Source organism: Vulpes lagopus, chromosome 4, assembly GCF_018345385.1.
Source record: "Vulpes lagopus strain Blue_001 chromosome 4, ASM1834538v1, whole genome shotgun sequence".
Lineage (NCBI taxonomy): Eukaryota > Metazoa > Chordata > Mammalia > Carnivora > Canidae > Vulpes > Vulpes lagopus.
Window position 1 is genome coordinate 14355633 of NC_054827.1, and position 20627 is coordinate 14376259.

The 20627-nt window shown below is 38.4% G+C and overlaps 1 protein-coding gene across 3 annotated transcripts in view; it reads right to left on the reverse strand.

Moving 5' to 3' along the window:
* PDLIM3 (PDZ and LIM domain 3) overlaps window positions 1-20389 on the reverse strand; it is a 30380-nt gene extending 9991 nt beyond the window's left edge. For 2 of the 3 annotated variants that reach the window (XM_041752377.1, XM_041752375.1), the window contains exons 1-4: window positions 20215-20387; window positions 10963-11114; window positions 9116-9200; window positions 751-818 (exon numbers count right to left, since the gene is read on the reverse strand). In XM_041752377.1, coding sequence (XP_041608311.1) covers window positions 751-818; window positions 9116-9200; window positions 10963-11114; window positions 20215-20307 — 398 coding nt within the window. In that variant the 5' untranslated portion in view covers window positions 20308-20387. Of the gene's footprint in view, window positions 1-750; window positions 819-1196; window positions 1385-9115; window positions 9201-10962; window positions 11115-20214 lie in introns of all 3 variants that reach the window. The other variant, XM_041752376.1, reaches the window with a different exon arrangement.
* Window positions 20390-20627: the final 238 nt, after the last annotated feature.

Here is a 20627-nt window from a genome sequence, read left to right on the forward strand (position 1 = left end):
ATTTCTCCCCCCTTGGGTTGAAGTACAATTTCTAGAGAAGACATTTATTTTGAAAAGGATCACCTGAAGATTATCTGTTTCTCTGACTGACAGCCAGGAAGAGCTTGCTCATTCTTACTGCAGTGTGTACACAGTTATCCGTGAGGGTAACCAACATACCCCCTTTCTCCCAGCTCTCTCCTTATACTTATTTTCCCCCACATGGAAAAGTACCTTTTCAAGTGGCCTCTCTTTCTTGTCAAGTATCCATAAGATGTTTATATAAGAGCTAGAATGAGTGGGATTCCCCAGCGGGCTGGTGGTGCAGGGAGAGGCAGGTGTTTAGGTGGGCTACTGCACCAGTGCTCCCACAGGGCCCCATCTGCTTCCTTACTCCTGACCGGGGGCTGATTTCCAGATTTGTTTCTGCTGGCTGAGTCTTCCTGACCTGGGAATGGGGTACACCTGCCTTCCTCAAAGGTCACTGTGTTCTGGATGGGATCCTCAGAACAGCAGGGGGTATTAGTTATAAATATACGAGGTGATTGCCTAACTTTTCACAGCTCTATAATCTTGTCAGTATTTACTCTCATAAATGGAGGTGAGTGGCCTCCTATGCTGTGTGAAGTGAGTTTGTTTCTTTTGCTTTTGAAATAAGCTTCAAGATGAGCAGAGTCACTCCAAACACCTATGTGTTACTCTTTTAACTGATTAGTAAGGATTTATTAAAGAAACATGCACTCCAGACATCACAATCTCAGAGCTTATGACCTGCTTCGGCTAGGGATTATGAAAGGTTTGGGCCGAACATTGTGCTTGTGTTCAAAGTAGTTCACATCCTGTAACAACAAAGGGTTAAAAAGTTCCTCAGTGGAAGACAGTTGTTTTTGTTTGTTTGTTTGTTTTTAGATAAAAGTAAATGAATGATAATTGTACAGAGAGGATTATTTACCACTAAACATTGACATAACTAAAAGGGTGACAAAGGAACCAGAGCAATTTTCTTTGTTTTAAGCATCTGTTCACTAAAAATGTTCAGGAACTGGCAGATTGGACTCCAGAACATTACCCATGTTCTAGATGCTTGTCTTTAAAAATCTGATGTGCCTTCAGGAAAGTAAAAATAAAACAGCAAGAGCTGGACTTTTGAAAGAAAAAGAAACCGCACTGTCACTGGTAAGAGCATGGTGGCCAGAAGTACTGGGTTGGGTACTTACTTTTGAGGTGAGCTAGGAATGAGACCCCGCAGCTGTCCATGAAGCGCATCTTGTATATTGCTAGTTGAATAGAGCCCAATTGGTGAGTTATAGGAAGCGCTCACTACCTGTCTTTTGTCATCAATGTTTGCTGCTGCAACAAAAGGCTGGGCCCTTCTGTTGTGCGCGGTACCAATGGGTTTGAACTCCTGTACAATGGCAGACAAAATACACAGAGCCACAGAATGCACAATAAAGCCGTTAATGAGCAAACCAACCGCATCGCTATTGTTAATCAAGGCTTCTTTCCCCTACTGCAAGATTCATGGTGAGGTTAAAGGCGGAGGGAAGTGTAAACCTTTCTACGTTTTCCATGAACTTTTCATGTGCTGTTCTCAGCCACCAAATGGTGCAAAGGAACTGACCTTGCTTAAGTATTCTGAAATAATTTGAACCTTATACCTTTCACCTGGCCCTGCTGACTTTGACATCAATAGCTTTTAAGCGAGTCTCCTATGACTCATTTGAATACAGAAATTCTGTGTCAGAAATGAGATTCGGGGCTCAGAATAATTACTATACTTAACATTTTCTCAAGTAGGACTTATGTATGCTTTTTCTTCTATTAATATCTTAATAAAACGTCCTCCATTTTAGGAAATGGAAGAGCAAAAACAGAAAGAGAGGGAGCATTTATGAATAACTATACTAAATCATTTTAACTAATCCAAGTAAAAGTGCTGTTTTTTTTCTTAATACCTACCACCAAACACAAAATTCTTGATTTGCACTAAGGTCTAACCTTAAATTTAGAACAAGTAATAAGAATTAAAAGACTGTTTTTCCTCACAAGAGGTTTTCCAGTTTTTATATATAGATTTATAATTTTGTAAAGTCATTAAATATGTTTTTCTTTTAAGCAACAGAAGAAAACCAAATGGGAAGGCTAAAATACACACAAACTGATTCTCTTTCCAATTTTTTTTTTCATTTGGCAGCATCAGGAAGATAAATCTTTCCAATATTTTCACTCACACACTCACATTGACTTCGTTTAATTTTGTGAATGTGCCACCAGCTTTTCACACAGATTTCAACTAGTACAAACATTTATGATTCTTTGAAAGGTTACTGAAAAGAGGCTGTTTTTATTAAAAAAATAAAAAGGTCTTGTGATATTCTGCTCATGTCACTTTTTTCTCTTCTTGTCATCACAAATGAAGTCGTTGTGGGATGGTGCTTTTTTGTTAGAAAAAGAGGTTGTCTTCCTTTCTTTGGGATGGAACCAGAGTTTTGCACAGAGTCTTGTGCTTGAGAACACCAACAACTTCCTTTAGGGACCCATGCCACAAATTGCTTTGTTTTGGTTCTTAGCAAGCAATCACACGTCTCGTCCCTTTTCCCTCATCTAGCTAGGTCTATTGGCAGAGCTCACTTAAAAGAATAGTTATAACAGGCAAATGAGGTGCAGCTTCAAATACTAGTTGAGTTTTGACTCCAGTGCCTCAAATCTCATGGTACCTGAAAAATCTGTGAGGTGGTAAAGAGTAGATTTTCTCCCATCACCTTGGACAGCATAGTATACAACAGCCTCTTGAACCGAAAAGTCTGAATTGAATACAGTAGCCTGTGATCCTATAGTGTGGTTGGATTGACTAATATCTTACTGATTCATTATTTTTACCTCCAGAATAGTGGCTCACTGCCTAGGAGTTGGTTGGGTGACAATACAGTTTCTGTTCTTAGGTTGCAGAAAAAAATGAAGCAACCAAATGTGGCTTTAGAAAAATGCTGATCCCTCAACATGTGAAAACGTGTGTCATCAAGCATCGATATGGTGGTACCATCTGATTGTTTTGGCTGATTGAATAATGAATTTTGATTGGCTTTTTATGATTAACCATTCTGATTAGTCATTATTATCGCATGAAGAAAGTGAACTGGAAATAATTGTAAGTAATTACAGTGGTCATGACTCAAACTTTTGTTCCTCTTTTTGATATGAAAATAGACAGAAAGCTAATTGCCTCATTTAGTTTTGGTGTATTATAAATTTCTCAAGCTAATTAAAAAAGTGACTCAGGCACAACTGAAGGACTCAAGCTTTGTGGATTTTTTTTTTTTTTAACTAAGTGTGTTTAAGTATGCCTTAAAGACCTTGGTGAAGAGAATTAATTTTAAAAATTAGCTAATGTAATATGATGGTTTTGGGGTGAAAAAAGTCTCTGCCCTTATCACTTGTTAGTCTTAAAATGATAAATAAACATGGATGGTGCCTGTCTTGTAAATGAGGCAACTTCTTTGGAAATATTTGTGCACTAATAATATCTAGTAGTGCTTCCAAAAAGCAGCATCTGAGTTAATGAGCGCCAAGCTTTTTCTTTGCTGTTTTCAGTTTCAGTTACATATTGTAAAAGTTGCAAATGTGTAATTTGTTAAAATAAAAAAAAAAACCCTTCTATTTTCTGCACATAATCATAAAAGGATCATGAAAGGAAGTGCTTCTCATACAGCCTTCAAACATTTGTATTTAGGCTTTGCAAAGCATTAGTTTATGGGCTGCTAGAGTCATTCCAAAAAAAAAAAACAGGATGAAGTGGATACATCAAAGGTAAACAAATTTGAGTATGGCACAGAGAGGGAACATTCTATCCAAGTGTTACATCATCGTTGATGCTCAAATAGAATCAAGAGACAAAACCATTGAGAAATTTGCTATTCTCCTTCAATTCCTTTTCACTTTTTCTGGAAAATCATTAGTAATAGAAAATTCCCATAAAAAATTATATACCAGTCAATATAGTCCAGCTCTTGTGTTTATTTTACCCTGACAAAAGCATCCGAATGATTCTCAGCACTTAGGAATTCAATAATTAATTCTTAATTAATGCATTTTCAATAGTATTTTTAAATGTTAGGAGCTTATCTTAAGGAATAATAATAGCTTGAATTCATAAAATGCTAGAGCTGCCAGAGAAAAGTTAGGCAGCTGGATAGGGATTTGCTGATCCCGGGGAGAATGCAGGTCGTGACAGCCATCTCCTAAGCCCTTAAAATGACCTTAGCAGTGACAGCATTCACAGACACTTCCACCTTTCAACTTAACTTGAAGAAGTGGTCCAGAGATGGAGATTCAGGCCAAGAACTGAGGCAATTACCAGCTCCAACAGAAACATGGTTTGATAATGTGCATATATGTATTATTTACTTATAAAAAAAGTGGTGGGGAAATAACACAAACTATATCAAGTGACTGTATACTTCATCAAGCCATACTGAGAAACTGACAGTATTTTATCATGTCTGTAATTTATGAACAATCGTAATTGTTCATAAATTATGCTCATGCTCACCCCTCAAATGAAAAATAAAGTCACCGTTATAATTTTTTTTTTTAACGATCCGTTTCAAGTGTTTCCCATATATAATAGGGGAAGAGTTTGGGGAAATGGGGATTAAGAAACCTTGTTTTGTGTAGTCAGTCCACTTTCCAGTTCATCAACAAATTGTAGAATAAAGGTATCCTTTGAAAATATAAGCAACTTCAACTCGTATCTCACTTGATTCTATGTGTAGTTCTAAAACATCTTGATTATCAAATCTTCTATGGCAAGGATGCAGTCCTTTTATGGAAATAGAAACAGCTATCTTCTCATTTAGAAAAGAATGATTTTTGTTTCTGAAAAGTATCTTTCTTGTATGTGATAGCTACATTGTAATTTTGAGTTGTTCAACTCACATTAAACAAAGATGGGGGTAATGTTTTATTTGAGAATGTCAGCTTTTGAGAAGGACACAGAGCTCTAAAAATATACCTTTAGTGTAGAGCAATAATGCTTTGTATGGGAAAATGCATATGTCTGCTCATAGGCCACAGTTAGGATTATATGGAAGGCATTCATTCAGCGGCTGGAACTAGCTTTTTATATATAAATATATAACTTTTTATAAATAAATAACATTTATTCAATGGCTTAGAATAGCATCTAAGGCTTTTCAAGCCTAAGATTCAAGTCTAAATTGATAAAACAAAATTTATTAAATCATTAAAACGAAGTTTAACAATTTAATAATAGCATGGATAAATAAAAAAAAACTCGGTATTAAAAATTTCATGTCAGTTATTACTGTACCTGTGTATGATAAAGTCCTCAAGACCTAAAGCTAGATATAGAGAAAACACTGAAAAGAAATACATTAACTTTTTGTTATTTGTGGCTGGGTTTGGGTGGTAGGATATAATGTTCTTTCCCCTAATGGATATATATTACTTTTAAAATGAAAGAGTGTTATATTCTAATAGCAGAGTTCACAAAACTTACAGTAAACATTTCACTGGGGCTGAGAAACAAGAACTCAAATATTGTATTGCTCAATGACCTTTTCTATTAATCTACAGTAGCATCTGAAAGCATGATATATTAATAGCATTTGTTTCTCAGATGACACATCTTTGTTGTCCAGAAAGTTGTTTTATTTGCAGAGGTCCCATTTCTGGAGGGTGGAGGGAAGACCTCTCTTTGCAAGACCTCTTTTTGCATGGAGTGTGTTAACTAAAAAGATAAAATAAGACAAACATAACCTCAGTTTAGCTTTTCTCCAATCTCATGCTATAAGTTAAATTCACTGCTTTTTCTTTTTTTATCACTACATTTTGTTAAGTTTCTGCTTTGGCATTTCAGATAGCAAGGATTACGCTGAAGTTTAGCTATGTTTGTAGGGAATGTCCATTCTGAAGTGCCAAGTTATATGAACGGATCATGCAGAAATCTGGCCCGAGGATCAGAAGGACAGGAATCCTTTGGCCCATTAGGGGAAGGATTGAAATGGTTCTTATCTGTGAGACCTTCAAACACTGGCCTCTTGGAGGGAGTGCCAGTAAGAATTAGTCATGACTCAAAGTAAAGGAACGTTCAAAGGCTCCATCTGACTGGCTTCTAGAGTCTTTAACCTAATCTTGACCTTTTCTTTTTTTAACCTATTTCATTTTCTATCTTTTCCCCGTTTCATATCTTAAATGTCCATATTGTCAAACCCCAAAATGTAGGACGTGTGGGCTAATACATGACTGATGAGAGGGTAGAGTATTTAAAATTAGGGCTATTTAAAAAAATCCAGTTCTTAGGATAATCATGGTCATAAATTAGTACTTGCAGATTTATAAAAGGGGGTTCTTCTAGAAGGAAACTCAAACAATTTCCCTTAAACTCCAATTGCGGAGAGATGTTAGCAAAACACACGCTCCCATCTTGGTCTAAGCTCAGCCTCATGCTTAATAAATACTTGCTGAGTCACCCACATGCTAGAGCAGGCCCTGCAATATGATCAGGGATCACTGGAGATTTGGTACTTTGGTCAGATCTTTCTCATTTAACCCATATCTTAGCATCTCATACTGGTGAAATTGGATTTTAAAAATTAGGAGAAATTTTGAATACATGAATGCATAATTTGCAGAAGAGTTTTGGATGTGTACTATATATGGAGAGGAAATTCAGAATTTTATGCATTTTTTCCTGGTGATAATGAGATTGGGTGGTCAATAAATGCATATATGTGAGCCTTAAACTTTGCTTTCTGTTGTTTTTTAGGACACCACATGACGATTTCTTTTTCTCATGTGCTGCCTGTAAGTGATGAATTGATGAAGGTGGGAGGAAGCTGGTGGGCTTGGGCATTACTGCAAAGGACTATCTACAAGTGACAGCTCTGCGTGGGGAGCTTTGCTTTTTCTTCTTACAATCTTTCCTTCTATCAAAGATAATGCTGATTAGAAGTATTGTTATTATTCACCAATCCACATCCGATGCCAGGGGGTAAGCCACCACCAGCATTCAGATCCCTTCTCTCCACATTTATTTTTTTAATTTATTTATATTTATTTATTTATTTTTCTCTCCACATTTATTACCTATCTCATCCATTTCATCTTTTGCTCTCTCTTCCTGAAGAGCTGAGCTCTTACCTGAACTAAATCCCACTTAACCTGCATGACTACTCTTAGCCTGTAGCAGCTGGGGCTCGAGGCAGCTGAGCACCGTTCTGAGAACTGGTTCCCAGATGTGCTCCTGGGCAGGGTTAGAAAAGGCACTTCATTGGTAGAGCCTCACCTCCAGATCCTTTCACTCATGGGTCAGGTGTTTATTGAGTGCTTGCTGTGTGTCATACCTGGGAGACTCTGAGGGAAGAGAACAGACACAGCAATTCCCATCTTCGTGGATATTCCATATCCTGCTCCCTCAGTTTGGGCGCCTGTCTTTTCCTCCTTTAATCATAGTGATTTTTAGGCCCAGGCTCTTCCTTTCTTCCAGCTAGAAGTCTAGGTCAAGGACCTAATAAACTCATGCCTTCTAAAGACTAAGCTACTAAGGATGCTTTTTCTCCTGGAGGAGATTGTATCTGAACTGAATATAAAGTTTTAATCCAAAGTAATCTGTAATGACCCTTGCAATAGTAATGTGGAAGGCATTCCTGGTGTCCAGGAAGTCCTATCACATGCCAGAGGCCTGCCCATCACGGCCTGGTGTGAGGGTGTAGGAACTAGAATGGTATCACCGCAAGCTCCCACTAAATTGAATACCTCTATGAACAATTCTATGTACCAAGTTCTTTTTCTACAGTGTTTTTTTTTAAATATATTTTTTAAATTTTTCTTTATTTATGATAGGCACACAGTGAGAGAGAGAGGCAGAGACATAGGCAGAGGGAGAAGCAGGCTCCATGCACCGGGAGCCCGACGTGGGATTCGATTTGGGGTCTCCAGGATCACGCCCTGGGCCAAAGGCAGGCGCCAAACCGCTGCGCCACCCAGGGGTCCCCTCTACAGTGTTTTATTTAAAAACTATTTTATTTCAAATTTTAAAAATTTACATTAAATAGTTTAAATATTTTAAATTTAATTTAAATCTAATTTAAATATTTGCGAAGCCCTATGAGAAACAGGTACCTGTTACGCTAAATGTGTTTTATCAAGGAGAAAGTGGAGGCTTATGGAGAGGATGAAAAACTGGAAGCACGAATTCAGGAGTTGGTGATCCTGGAAAGGGAAGTGCTGCTGAAGCATAAGTGACAAATATGTCTTCAATGCATTTTCAGGAGATATATAGGGAAACTACAGCTTGGGGATATTTAATCCATTTAGCATGAATACTTGTTTAAAAAAGGATACCCAATTTATATTTCTGTCTCTCTAAACTTGGGAAACCTCTGGCTAACGAGAGGTTCTAAAATCCTTTTCTTAATTACATTTTCCCATACAGCATAACTGAGGGTTGGCTTAATTTCAGTTCTTTTGGAGCTCTTGAAAGCAGACATAATCAGATAAGCATCAGATTATTAGATTAATTTAGCTCATTAGAATTGCCTCAAGGGAAAATCCTCTGTCTTTTGTGATTCTACTGCATGGATAGAATTTCACCATCATTACATAATGTGAAACCCTTTTTTTGTAGAGCAAACTTAATCACAGATCACCAGAACTGGGAATTTAAAAAGGATGTAGAATAAGATCTGAATGAAGACCTCGAAGAATTGAAGTTCACAATAATTATTAGATTAGAGACACCTGTTTCAAATGGTAGACCCTAATTTCATTTTGCTTTGTTTTCACATTTTAAACTTCTTGGATTATGTCATAGTCCTTTGGGAGAAGTCCATCATAAAGAATGAAAAAAATAAGTGGACTGTAGGTAGACATAGCCAAATTTATCCTGAGAACCTATTTGTCTTTTAACAAGGCACTTGCCTGGGGATACTTCTCTTTTTTCTTGATGTAAAAAGACATGGATAATATAAAGTAATCTCACAGGGTAAAGATGGATAATGGCTCCATCATGTGGCTTATTCCAATTTTTTATATTTGCCAGTTCTGTCTCTTGGAAGGCATCCACATGATTTAAATGGGAATATAATATGAATATCATTTACTCTAAAATTCATACCTGTGGTTCTGATTCTAAGTTGATTTTGAAAGGATGAGCCTTTCCATCTTCAGATACCTGCGGAGACCATAGGCGAGTTTCTCCCCTGTAAATAAAAGAAATTTTGTAAACTCCAAATTCTAATGATACTTCCAGTTTTAGTATACTCTAATCTCCCATAGCATTTATGAAAATACTATCAAACCTTGATAATTTAAGCAAAAGCAATACTCCTTGCTCAATTATTCTGTATTCTCCTAACTAATTAGTTTTTTTGGGTACTTTTGGGGGAAACTCGAACGAATAAACATTGCACGGGGGACTCCTATACACTGAAGTTTGTGTCCCCCTCCCCACCAAGTTCTAATGCTGCAACTCTACCCCTCAATGTATTTGGAGGTGAGGTCTCTGGGAGGTAATTAGGATTAGATTAGGTCCTGAGGGTGGAACTGTCATGATAGGATTAATATCCGTATGTAAAAGGAAGAGACAGGAGATCTTGGTCTCTGTGTCCACGCACCAAGAAAAGGCCAAGTGAGGAAATAATCTGGAACCTGACCATGCTGGAACCCTCGGTCTCACACTTTCAGCCTCCAGGACTGTGAGAAATAAATTTTTTTTTAAATTTTTATTTATTTATGATAGTCACAGAGAGAGAGAGAGCGAGGCAGAGACACAGGCAGAGGGAGAAGCAGGCTCCATGCACTGGGAGCCTGACGTGGGACTCGATCCCGGGTCTCCAGGATCGCGCCCTGGGCCAAAGGCAGGCGCCAAACCGCTGCGCCACCCAGAGATCCCGAGAAATAAATTTTTGTCTAAGCCACTCAGTCTATGGTATTTTTGTTATAGGAGCCCAAACTGACTAAGGCAAAGACATTGCACAGTCTCGGTAATACCTGCAGGGAACAGCCCAGAAGAGGAAGATTCTGGAGGCAGACTCCCTAGGTTTCCTTCCTATCCTACCCAGGCCACCACAGGAGTGGTGAGTGGTTTGCCAGAGGGATTTGCTGTTGGCATCAAGGAAATGAGCTTTAGTCAATCTCATGTCCTTCTCATGTATCTGTTTGGGACCATGAGCTTCTAAAGGACTGTGCACTTGGCAGGAACCTTAGTTATACAGAAATAGGGAAAGAGTCCATTTTACCCCTGAAATGGTAGATTGGCTGATTGATTGTGCCTTCTGAACCACAGCCATTATTTTCACAATTCTGTTTCAGATCAGGGTTATGATGGCCAAGGATCAGTTTCAATTTCCATATATATATGGAAAGGTCTCATTTCCATTCATTTATATATATATAAAGGTCTCATTTCTAACACTTTCACTGCATGTGCACTCTTATACACCTTGTCAGATTCTTCTGGACTGAATTCTGTACAAAATAGCCAATGGCATACAGGGTATTAGCCACCAATTTTCAATATGATCATGTTTTGGCAAATCGAGAAATTCTTTTAAGAGACTCTTTAAATTCCATTCCATTCTCTACCACATTTAGAACAGCAGTACCAGTAGCTATGCTGTGCAGTGTTTCTGTGGCCAGTAACTTTAGTGGTTCTATTTTCATAGTCACTTAATAGGAAAAAGAATTCTTTTAGCTTCTTTGCTTATGCTGACATTCCAAGGAATTCTTTCCAGAAATCGTTTGTTAACAATTACTAGATTGGCAGGCATTCATGAAAAGCAGACCAAAGTGGTCGATACATTAAAAAAACAACAACAACAACAAAAAAAAAAACAACAAAACAGTCAAAATCCTAGGTCCTGTGACATTCTTTCTTACTGGGAGGATAAAATCATTTATAGTTCTGGTTTAGGTTCTCCTGCAAAACAGATCACATTTTTAACACCATTAATTAAAGAGCACCTGTCAATTTTGAGACACAGCTGGTGTGCTGCTGCTTTAATCCTGTCCTGTGCATCAGCATGAGTCATGGACTCTGTACCAAAGCCATCAATAGCCAGGATGACATCTCCAGGACACAGGTTGGCAGCTGCTGCCTTGCTTCCTGGAGTAATCTGTAAGAAATCATGGCATCATTTAAAAACCAACATTCTGCAATATCTTGAATTTTGTGCCTGAAATTTGTATTTCAGTTTAGTAACACTTTAAATGTTTCACTGGGCAGGGAATTTTAAATCTTACTTAAAATAACTCTTCTAAAAAAAAAAATAACTCTTCTAAGACATCTTCCTTAACACCCTGTTTGAATCATATTTTCTTTGCTTTAAACAAAATAATGTGTTCTTTAGGTTTTTTTCACCCATAACTCTCTATTTGGGAGTACAATTTCACACCAAATTTAGGGAGCTTTTTTTTTTTAAATTTTTATTTTATTATTTATGATAGTCACAGAGAGAGAGAGAGAGAGAGAGAGGCAGAGATACAGGCAGAGGGAGAAGCAGGCTCCATGCACCGGGAGCCCGACGTGGGATTCGATCCCGGGTTTCCAGGATCGCGCCCTGGGCCAAAGGCAGGCACCAAACCGCTGCGCCTCCCAGGGATCCCGGGAGCTTTTATATTTGAATTGAAACTACTGTAGCATCCCTGTAAGTAATGTGCTTTAAATTCACATGAAGGAGCATCTAGGATGTAGAAAGCTGGAAAGAGACTTACTCTTGCAGTAATAAGAGCCATATAATATACAAAATTATAACTTTTCATGAACGATTCAGAGAGCTGAAGCTTCAGGGCAACCAACTAAGCCTGGATCAAAGGAAAGACAGGTGCCTCCAAGGAAAGCCAAGATGTAAGCAACTTGTATTACTTGTATCAGAGCACAGAGGAAGATGGGGGCACCATTCTAGCCATAAAGAAGAATTCAGCTAAAATGATGACAAAGTAGTAAAGTTAACATTGAGAGTCTAGAGCCCCTGGGCACTGTAAACACAAGAAAAGTTTATTTTCACACACAACCTCTTCTCCATGAATGAAAAACAGATTGAGCAAGTAAAAAGCAACTAACAAGACACAAAATTGTAATTAAATCTTATCAGAAATTCCATTGAATGTAAATGGTCTAACCACATCATATTCTGTGTTTTAACAGAGATTGTCAAACTAGGTTAAAAAAAAAAAAAACAAAACCAAGATCCAATTTTATGCTGTCTACACGAAACCCACATGGATTTCTTTTCTTTTCTTTTCTTTTCTTTTCTTTTCTTTTCTTTTCTTTTCTTTTCTTTTCTTTTCTTTTCTTTTCTTTTCTTTTCTTTCTTTTTTCTTTTCTTTTCTTTTCTCTTTTCTTCTTTCTTTCTTTCTTTCTTTCTCTCTCTCTCTCTCTCTCTCTCTTTCTTTCTTTCTTTCGTTGACAAGGTATGTGGGGGGGATGAAAAGAATACTTAAGAATATGGGAAACATAGTTATTAAATGTTTTAAAATACTTAAGAATATGGGAAACATACAGCTATGAAATGTTTAAAAGAAAAAAGTGAAATTATTAATTACTATGTTGAGTATCGTTTTTGATTGCTATACCTACTCCTAATTTTTCTGGGTAAATCTCAATTATTTACAACTGCCTAATTGTCTTTACCTGGTCTTACCTTCCCTACTTCTTTAACACCATCTTACACTATTCCTGCTGCCCTCCACCCACTGTGCTGTAACTATTTCAATTTCCTTCCAGTTCCTCAAACAGACCAAGTGTATACCCTCTTCACGGTTCTACATGTTATTTTGGCCTGAAATGTTCCCCTACTCTTCACCCAGTTGCTCCTCCTCATCCTTTAGGTCTAGACTTAAATGTCACATTTTCAAAGAGACTTCCCCAAACATCTGAAGTAGCTTCTCCAGACCCTCTACCATTATTTTCCCACCATTACATTTTGTTCATTTCCTCCCTGAAGACAAGTTGTACTTGTTAATTTACTTGTGTGTTGTTTGTCTTTGCAAGTAGACTGGAAGTTCTTGAGGATATGTATAGTATTATGCATATTTCTAATGTGTAGGAGCGTATATTCCAGTGTTTGGAATTAATGGATAACTGAAAATAAATGAAAAGGTTATTTAAAGCAGAGCTCATGAAAGAAAAAGAGCTAGTCCCTACATATCCAAAGATTATAGCTATTAATCAATGCATCATTGTTACATTTGCAAGTTCCAACTGTTTAGAGCAGAAGAATGCACAGGACTTAACTAAACCTCAAACTGCTTCAGGAATAAACTAGATTGTTCCTGATATTTTACTTGAGGATCAGTCATTCAATCTTTTTTTCTCTATTTACTTAATTAATCTAGCTATCAATTCTATTTAGCTTTGTGGCTCCAAGGGATAGCCATGATTCATAGAAGTTAATAAAATTGTGAAGATAATAAATTCTTACATGTCTGAGATCTTCAGTCTCATCACTAAAATGTTTATTGTACTCACTTCATTTCTGTGATCATCTCATTGTAGTGATCATGATTATTTTTCAATAGGAACCGTTGATAGAAGCTTGGTGAAGACAAAGGGGATTATTATATCCCAGACTTTGGAGGTATTTCATAGCTGTTTTCCATTTGGAAATTCTCCCAGACCCAGAACTGTTAGGAGAATAAAAGTTTCCATCCCCATGTGACTTGCAGGGATAAAAATAATCTTAAACTTTTAATTTTCTCTAACTATAGTTTGTCAAAATCAGTACTATCTTTAAACTTTTGAGACCAGAAGTCTTTTCTTTGAATTAAAAAATAAGAAAGAATGGCTCAATTTGTTTGTTTTTTAAAGCCTCACATAGTTTTTCTAATATACTTACATAGATTTGTTATATAATCTTGATTTAGAGAAGTCTAACATTATTTTTTAGGTCTGGTTGGGATAAGTGGAAGGCAGGATTATGTGTGTATCTGTCTATATAAATTTTAAACTGAGACATCTGGTGTGTGTTGAACTTCAATACTGAACATTACTAAGTTTCACTGAGTATTAATACGTAAGTATTAACACTGTTTATATTTACTCCAAATATCATATTTGTAAATATGCACTTTCCAATAACTTTGACCATCACAACAACTTTAAGACAGAGTAGACAAAGAAGACTATTTTTCAGAGGAGGATAAATGTCCAAGTAACCTGCGGCTTCCTACTAAGATGGGAACAGCTGTTTGGTTATATCAGCAGTGGTTTAAGAAGTCAAATAAGAAAGACGGTTGATGGTGACACCAGAACCCACTTCTGACTTTGCATCAACCTAGTGATTGATGTTTTGGGATCTCTATGGGGGGAGTTGATAAGAAAAAAAAAAAAGGATGGAGAAGAGAGGGATGGGAGAGAGGGAGAACACATGGTCCTCTCACTTTTAGTTCTTTAGTTCAACTAGGTTAGTGATGAGAAAACGACCATTAAATTGGCCCGGTTTTAGCAAGTAAAACTATCTTTTTAGACATAAAAGTATGTTATGTCCCAGCATTACATTATAGTATTACTTTAATATATTATTACTTTATGTTATTGCTCATAGTTTATTATTAACATTTTCCCCCAAAACAGGAGAAGAGAGAACTAAAATGAAGCAAAGAGTTTCTCAATGGATTATTTATTATTAGGGTCATTACAGTCTCAAATATCAAATGCATTAGAGAAATCATTGAAAATAGTACTGCCATCAGTCATGTAGCACATGTTTTCAAACTTGTCTAATTAGAAGAATCGCCTGGGGTCCTTGCTGGACATAAAGACTACCATTCCACTCCAGATGCTTGGAATCACAAATCATAAGCTCTAGGAAAGGAACTAGGGAATTTAAGTTTTAACAAGTGCCTTGGATGTTCCCTATTATTCATATCAACCTATTATGTAGGTCCTTTTGGAAAAAACTAATCTAAATCACAGATAAAGCATCTATAATATTCTACTTACTATAGGAGACAAGAGGGAAACACAAGATATGGCCCTGGTGAGACTTTTTAAAAAAGATTTACTTAATTATCTATTTATTTGTTTGAGAGAGAGGGCAGGAGGAGGGGCAGAAGGAGAAGGCAAGAGAGGATCTCAAGTAGACTCCCTGCTGAGCATGGAGCCCAATGTGGGGCTTGGCTCAATTTCAAGACCCTGAGATCATGACCTGAGCTGAAATCAAGAGTTGGACACTTGACTGACTCAGCCACCCATGCGTCCCCTCTGGTGAGACCTTTATGTTAAGAATAAAAGTGAAATAGTTATGGGCAAGACAAGTATACACTGAAGGGCTATGCTGTGGGACATGGACCAAAATAGTGAGAAAGCTCATTCAGTTGTTCTCTGCTGCCTACCAATAAACTCCATTGCCCCACTATATTCTGCATTTCTAGGCCCATACTTCATACCAGTTACATCAGAACCTCTGCAAGTAGCACCTGGGCATGGATGTTTCATAAGTTATCTGGATGGATATGATGTGCAGCCAGGGTTGAGAACCATTGTGGTATTGTTATTATTACCCGCATTGTATTACTGAGAACCGTTATCTCACTGAATTCTCAAGACATTCTTTTAAGATGAGAAAACCGATGCTCTCAGAGTATAAGAAACTTGCTTAGGATCACGCATCCAGTAAAAATTTGCAATTCCTCATAGGGCTAACTCTGTTGTTCAAACTCTTCCACTATTCTACAAGGACATTCCTACAGGTTCATCTCTGCCCTGACTCCTCCTATCTCTTTTGCCATGCTTTTCTCATGGAATCCTGAACAGGATGTGTCATGGTGGTTTATGTACATGTATGTCCCTTCTCTTCTCATACTGGAGCATCTCAGGGAGTACAAACCTATTAAGTTATCATCGTATCCCCCAAAGTGCCTTCCACATACAGTACATTCTGCATTTAAGAGATATTTGTGGGACGTAGGACAGTTATGAACATATGACCCAGCATCTCCATTCAGCTATATCTTTGGTAGAATTAAAATTAAATAGGTTTTCCCATCAACCTTCCTACTACACTTGAATCCTGGTAAAGGATTGCATTCACCTGTGAAGACTTCTTACTAAAAGGTCGAATTTCAAATTGTTTATAGTAAAGTAAAATATTTTTCTATGCTCAAGCCTGCAAAAGTTAAGACTATAGTAACGTTTTCTATATTGATACCCAAGTCCATGTAGTGTTCTCAGTTACAGTGATGTTGGCTCTGAGTGTGCTCTGAATAGGAAGGAGGGAGGAAGAAGGGGAGGAGGCTTTGAGTGGGAAAGGACACACCAGCATCAGATGTATATAATAATCTTACGTCATATACACAAAAGAAACTTGTACTTTATTCCAAATTGGACCATTTGTGAAAACAAACCATCTGTAACTTGGCTGTGATAGTAGATCCACCTTCTGGGTGGTCCAAACGCTTAAAAAAGAGAGATTCCTTAGAATCTTCTTGCCAGAAAAAGACAAGCTGCTCACTTAGAGATGTGAACCTCAGATTTATTCTGTGAAAAGCAGAGGCCAGTTATATACGGTGTTTGCAGTAACAACCCTTTCACATCCACGAGCCAAGTTTATATTGCACAAAAGATAGCACACCTATTGCCTAGAAACTATTTTCCTACAAAATATGTATATCACAATGCATTGCTAATTTTTTTTTGAGAATGTCTGGTGTTTGGTTTACCTTACTTCTGATGTCTTTTATGATACAGATTCACCCAGCTGATTAATTGTATTGTAAATTATTTCTAGGGTGGAGACCCTTTGTCCGAATTTTGTGAATTGTAATTTCAATTGCTGGAGAGAGTTACATTTGTAAACCCTTCCCCCAACTCTGGCGGAGTAGAGACCCATTGCTTAGGATCATTTGCATTTGCAAAGTGTGAGGTAGGTAGGGAAGGTGATAGCTTGTAGGAAGGAAGACAAAAATTGATTTGACTTGAGAAATGTATCTCATTTATAAGAATTTTTGTGTGGTAATAAGTGCAGGCATTGGTTTCTTTATTCTTTGCATATATAAGAACTTATCTAAAACAGATTAATAAGAAAGCAATTCTCACTTTTGTCTTGGAGAATATCTTTGAGGATATACTCTGCACCTATTATGACAATAATAGTTATATAAAAAGTGAACAATTTAATCAGTCATTCATATTGTGTCTATATTCCTATAACATAGATGACATACTAGACACTATGCTCAGCACTGAGTGGCCTCTAAATTTAAAAGTTCCTGCATGCAATTTGTGGGATACAGATGTATTCAAGCATCTGTGGTGCAAGGCATGATGTAAAAAGAGGTTGTAGGCAAGAGCTATGGTAACCAAGTGGATGAAATGCTTATTATGAGTAGAAGGCTAGGGGAGTGGTGTTTGATTGAGTTTCCTTAGAGAGAGGACAGTGAGGTAGGGCAGAGAGGAAAAATCTGGAGAAAAATGATAGCAGCTGTGAACAGATAGAGGAATCATAAGTTGTCCAGAGTAGTGACATGACTACCTAATCTAGGGGAAGAAGAGAGAGGAAATGAAGTTGGAAACTTGAGTTTGGAAGGGAGTGAAGGCCGTGAATGTGCTCAGAGACCACGTATTTTATTCTCTCTAAACTGGCATTGCAATGAAGGGTTTCTAAGAATGAGGAGGATAGAAGCAACCTAGCATTTCCTGAAGATGGCTGGTCAGACAAATGCAGAGTGAATCGGAGAGAGGAGACAAAGACCTACGTGTGAATTTATGGAAGCTTGAATAAGGACAGAGGTAGGGGAAAAGGCAAGTGGTAGATCGTAAAGACAGAGAATCAATAGAACCAGGGGATGATGAAGTGGATGGCGCAAAACATCTATTTGGAAAGATCTGTACAATAAACTGTTTTGTTTTTGTTCATTTGTTTGTTCTACATGTGCAGACTTTAGAATGCAGCCTGCAGAGGCAAGTAGAACTAGTGTCAAGTTCTGTCCCACCATTTGTGATCTTCAGCAGGTTGGTGAAACTCTTGAAGCCTCATCTCTCATCTGCAAAAAGAATAGTAGTAACTACTCTTACAGGATTATTGTGAGGTTTAAGTGAGTTAGTATAAAGGGCTAAGAGATGTGCATGGCAAGCATCGAAGTACAATAATACACATAAGATCTTATTCACTACCATTTAATAAAATACAAAAATTATAAAAGTAATAAAATTTTACTATTTTATTACAACCCTGATAATCAGTTTCATGTAATATCTTTTACTCTTCTTACAAGTGATTTTTACTGTTCTTATGATTTCAGTGGGAACATTCTCAATTAGGTTTTCACTAAGGCAAAAAGGTTGAAGTGAATAAGCTTTCATTTATTCAACATGCATCTGCTATGTGCGTGGTTTGGGGAACACTTGGAATACAAAATAGTTGAATTTAACCTGCTATTCTTAAGTTAAATTAATTGAAATTAAATGAGATAATCATTTATAGTCATGCATTGTTATTGAAAATAACAAAATGAAGGATACAAATTAGTAATGAATTAGAAATTCGAAAAAGAATTGGTTTCCCAGATAATAATTGTCATATCAAATACATTTGCCAATAGCTCCTGTAGTCCAACTGGGATATATAAGCACTGCTTTAAAATAAGCATTGTTTGTAATGTCAACAACTCAACATTTCAAACATAGGATTAATCATATTGACATGTTACATAGTAATAGCAAGATATTTCTTTTATAAATCACTTAAAAGGTTTTGGTGACAAAATTATTTCTTTAGGATTTACTAGAAATGTGATTTATCCTTTGTTAGGATTCAACAGCTTATTTTCCTTTAATCTAAACAAATGAAAACTATACTTCAGAAACTTTAAAAATATTTCTTAGTAGAGATAATGGAAACTGTTTTGGTTGGTAGTTCCATAAAAGGCATTCATTGCTTGGCCCAGATCACTAAACCATTTTCTGCTTAATTTACTTAGGAACATTTTGGGGGGTATGTTAAGTTTTCATGTCTCATACAAAAACACATGTCAGATGTGTTTATATGTTTTTGAAAAATGTAAAACAAAGCTTGAAATGTTCCATGGTATGTGTATGTGTGGCACATGCTTTGAGATATTTACAAAAAGACATTGGTTCCCAAATCTCATAGATATATAAGTAGAACAGAATTTAAAAGATATTACCTTGTTCAAAAATCTATATGAGTAAATCAGATTACAAGGCATACATTCATAAAATACAATATAAGAAGTAAGGAAGGAAAGAAAACATAAGAAAAGTATAATATTCTGAAAGTTTATGCTTTTAGATGTGTTTAAAAATGCCTTTTAGTGGTAACAAATAATTTTCTAGTAAGACAAACACTTGCGTTAGAAAAAAAAAAACACTTGGCGTTGGTCAACTAGACCAACTAGAAATTTCCTAACAGGCCAGAAATCCCTAAATTTCTCTTTTCTTTCTTTTTCTTTCTTTTTATTTTTATCTTTCTTTCTTTATTTTTTCTAATTAGACAATACTCTGGGGGAATATTAAGTAAGTCAAACTTGACTCTGACAGTCAAGTATTACTTTTCAAAGTCATTAGGCTGACTGGTGACTTGCCATCAGGTAAACTAAACTATCTGCTCGCATTTTCTTTGTAGTTTGAGTTCTAGGAGATGATTCCTAAGCCAAATTCCCAGCTTTGGAGACTTTTTTTTTTTTTTCTTCCCAAAATGCTTGGAAACCTAGGAAAACACATTAGTAATAGTTTCCCGGTCTGGGCTGATAGGAGCGGCCCCGAGTCGGCCGACCCGGCTGCGCGCTGAGCTCCCCGCGCCGCAGCTCCGTCCGCAGGTGAAGCGCGCTCAGGTGCGCACCGAGGTCCCGGGAACCACCGCAACCCCCGCCGAGGTCGATCACTCCTCCCTCCTCCCGGGCCCTCATTTCTTTTGTTCCAGAAAGGACCCGGGGTGGCTGGGGCTGGGGGCAGAAGCCCCCACCGCAGCCTCCTCTGGGCCGAGGCGCAGTCGCGCTGTCAGGGCACCCCTCCTGGGCCGTTGCTGGGCACCCAGGGGCTGCGGACCGGGAGCCCTGGGGCGGCCTCGGTGAAGTCTCGGAACACCGCTCTGCGTCCCCCGGCGTCCGCTCGCCAGGTGGCTGCCGCGCCTCAGCTCTGAGCCGGTGCCGGGGGACCCAGCGCGGCGCACCCGGGGCTCGCGGGCCGCCCTCGGCATCCCGGGGGACCCGCGCGCCAGCGCCCCGCCCCGCAGCCGGAGAACGGAAAGCACCTACCCTGGTGATGACCAAAGGCTGGTTGAAGTCGAGGCCCCCCGAGAGCCTGAAGCCCCAGGGCGCGGGGCCCGGGAGGACCACGTTCTGCGGCATGGTGCTCTTGGCGCGGCCCGGAGCGGGCGCCTGGGGCTCCCCGAGCCCGACGGCCGCTCGGCTCCCCGGAAAGTGCCCTCGCCCGGAGCGCGGCCGGGAGCTTTATCCCGGCTCCGAGTGACGTCACCGCCGGCCCTCCTCCCCACCGCCCCCACCAAGGAGAGCTCCAACTTTGGAAGAAAGAGCCGCGCCAGGCCCGCGGGAGTTTGCAGCCGAGCCCGGGCTGGGTGCAGCCTCCGACCTCCGGGCGGCGGCCCTGGGGCAGGCTTCGGGTTGCAACGTCCCCTGGTCTCCTAAAGGGGCACCTGCCCCCTGCTTCT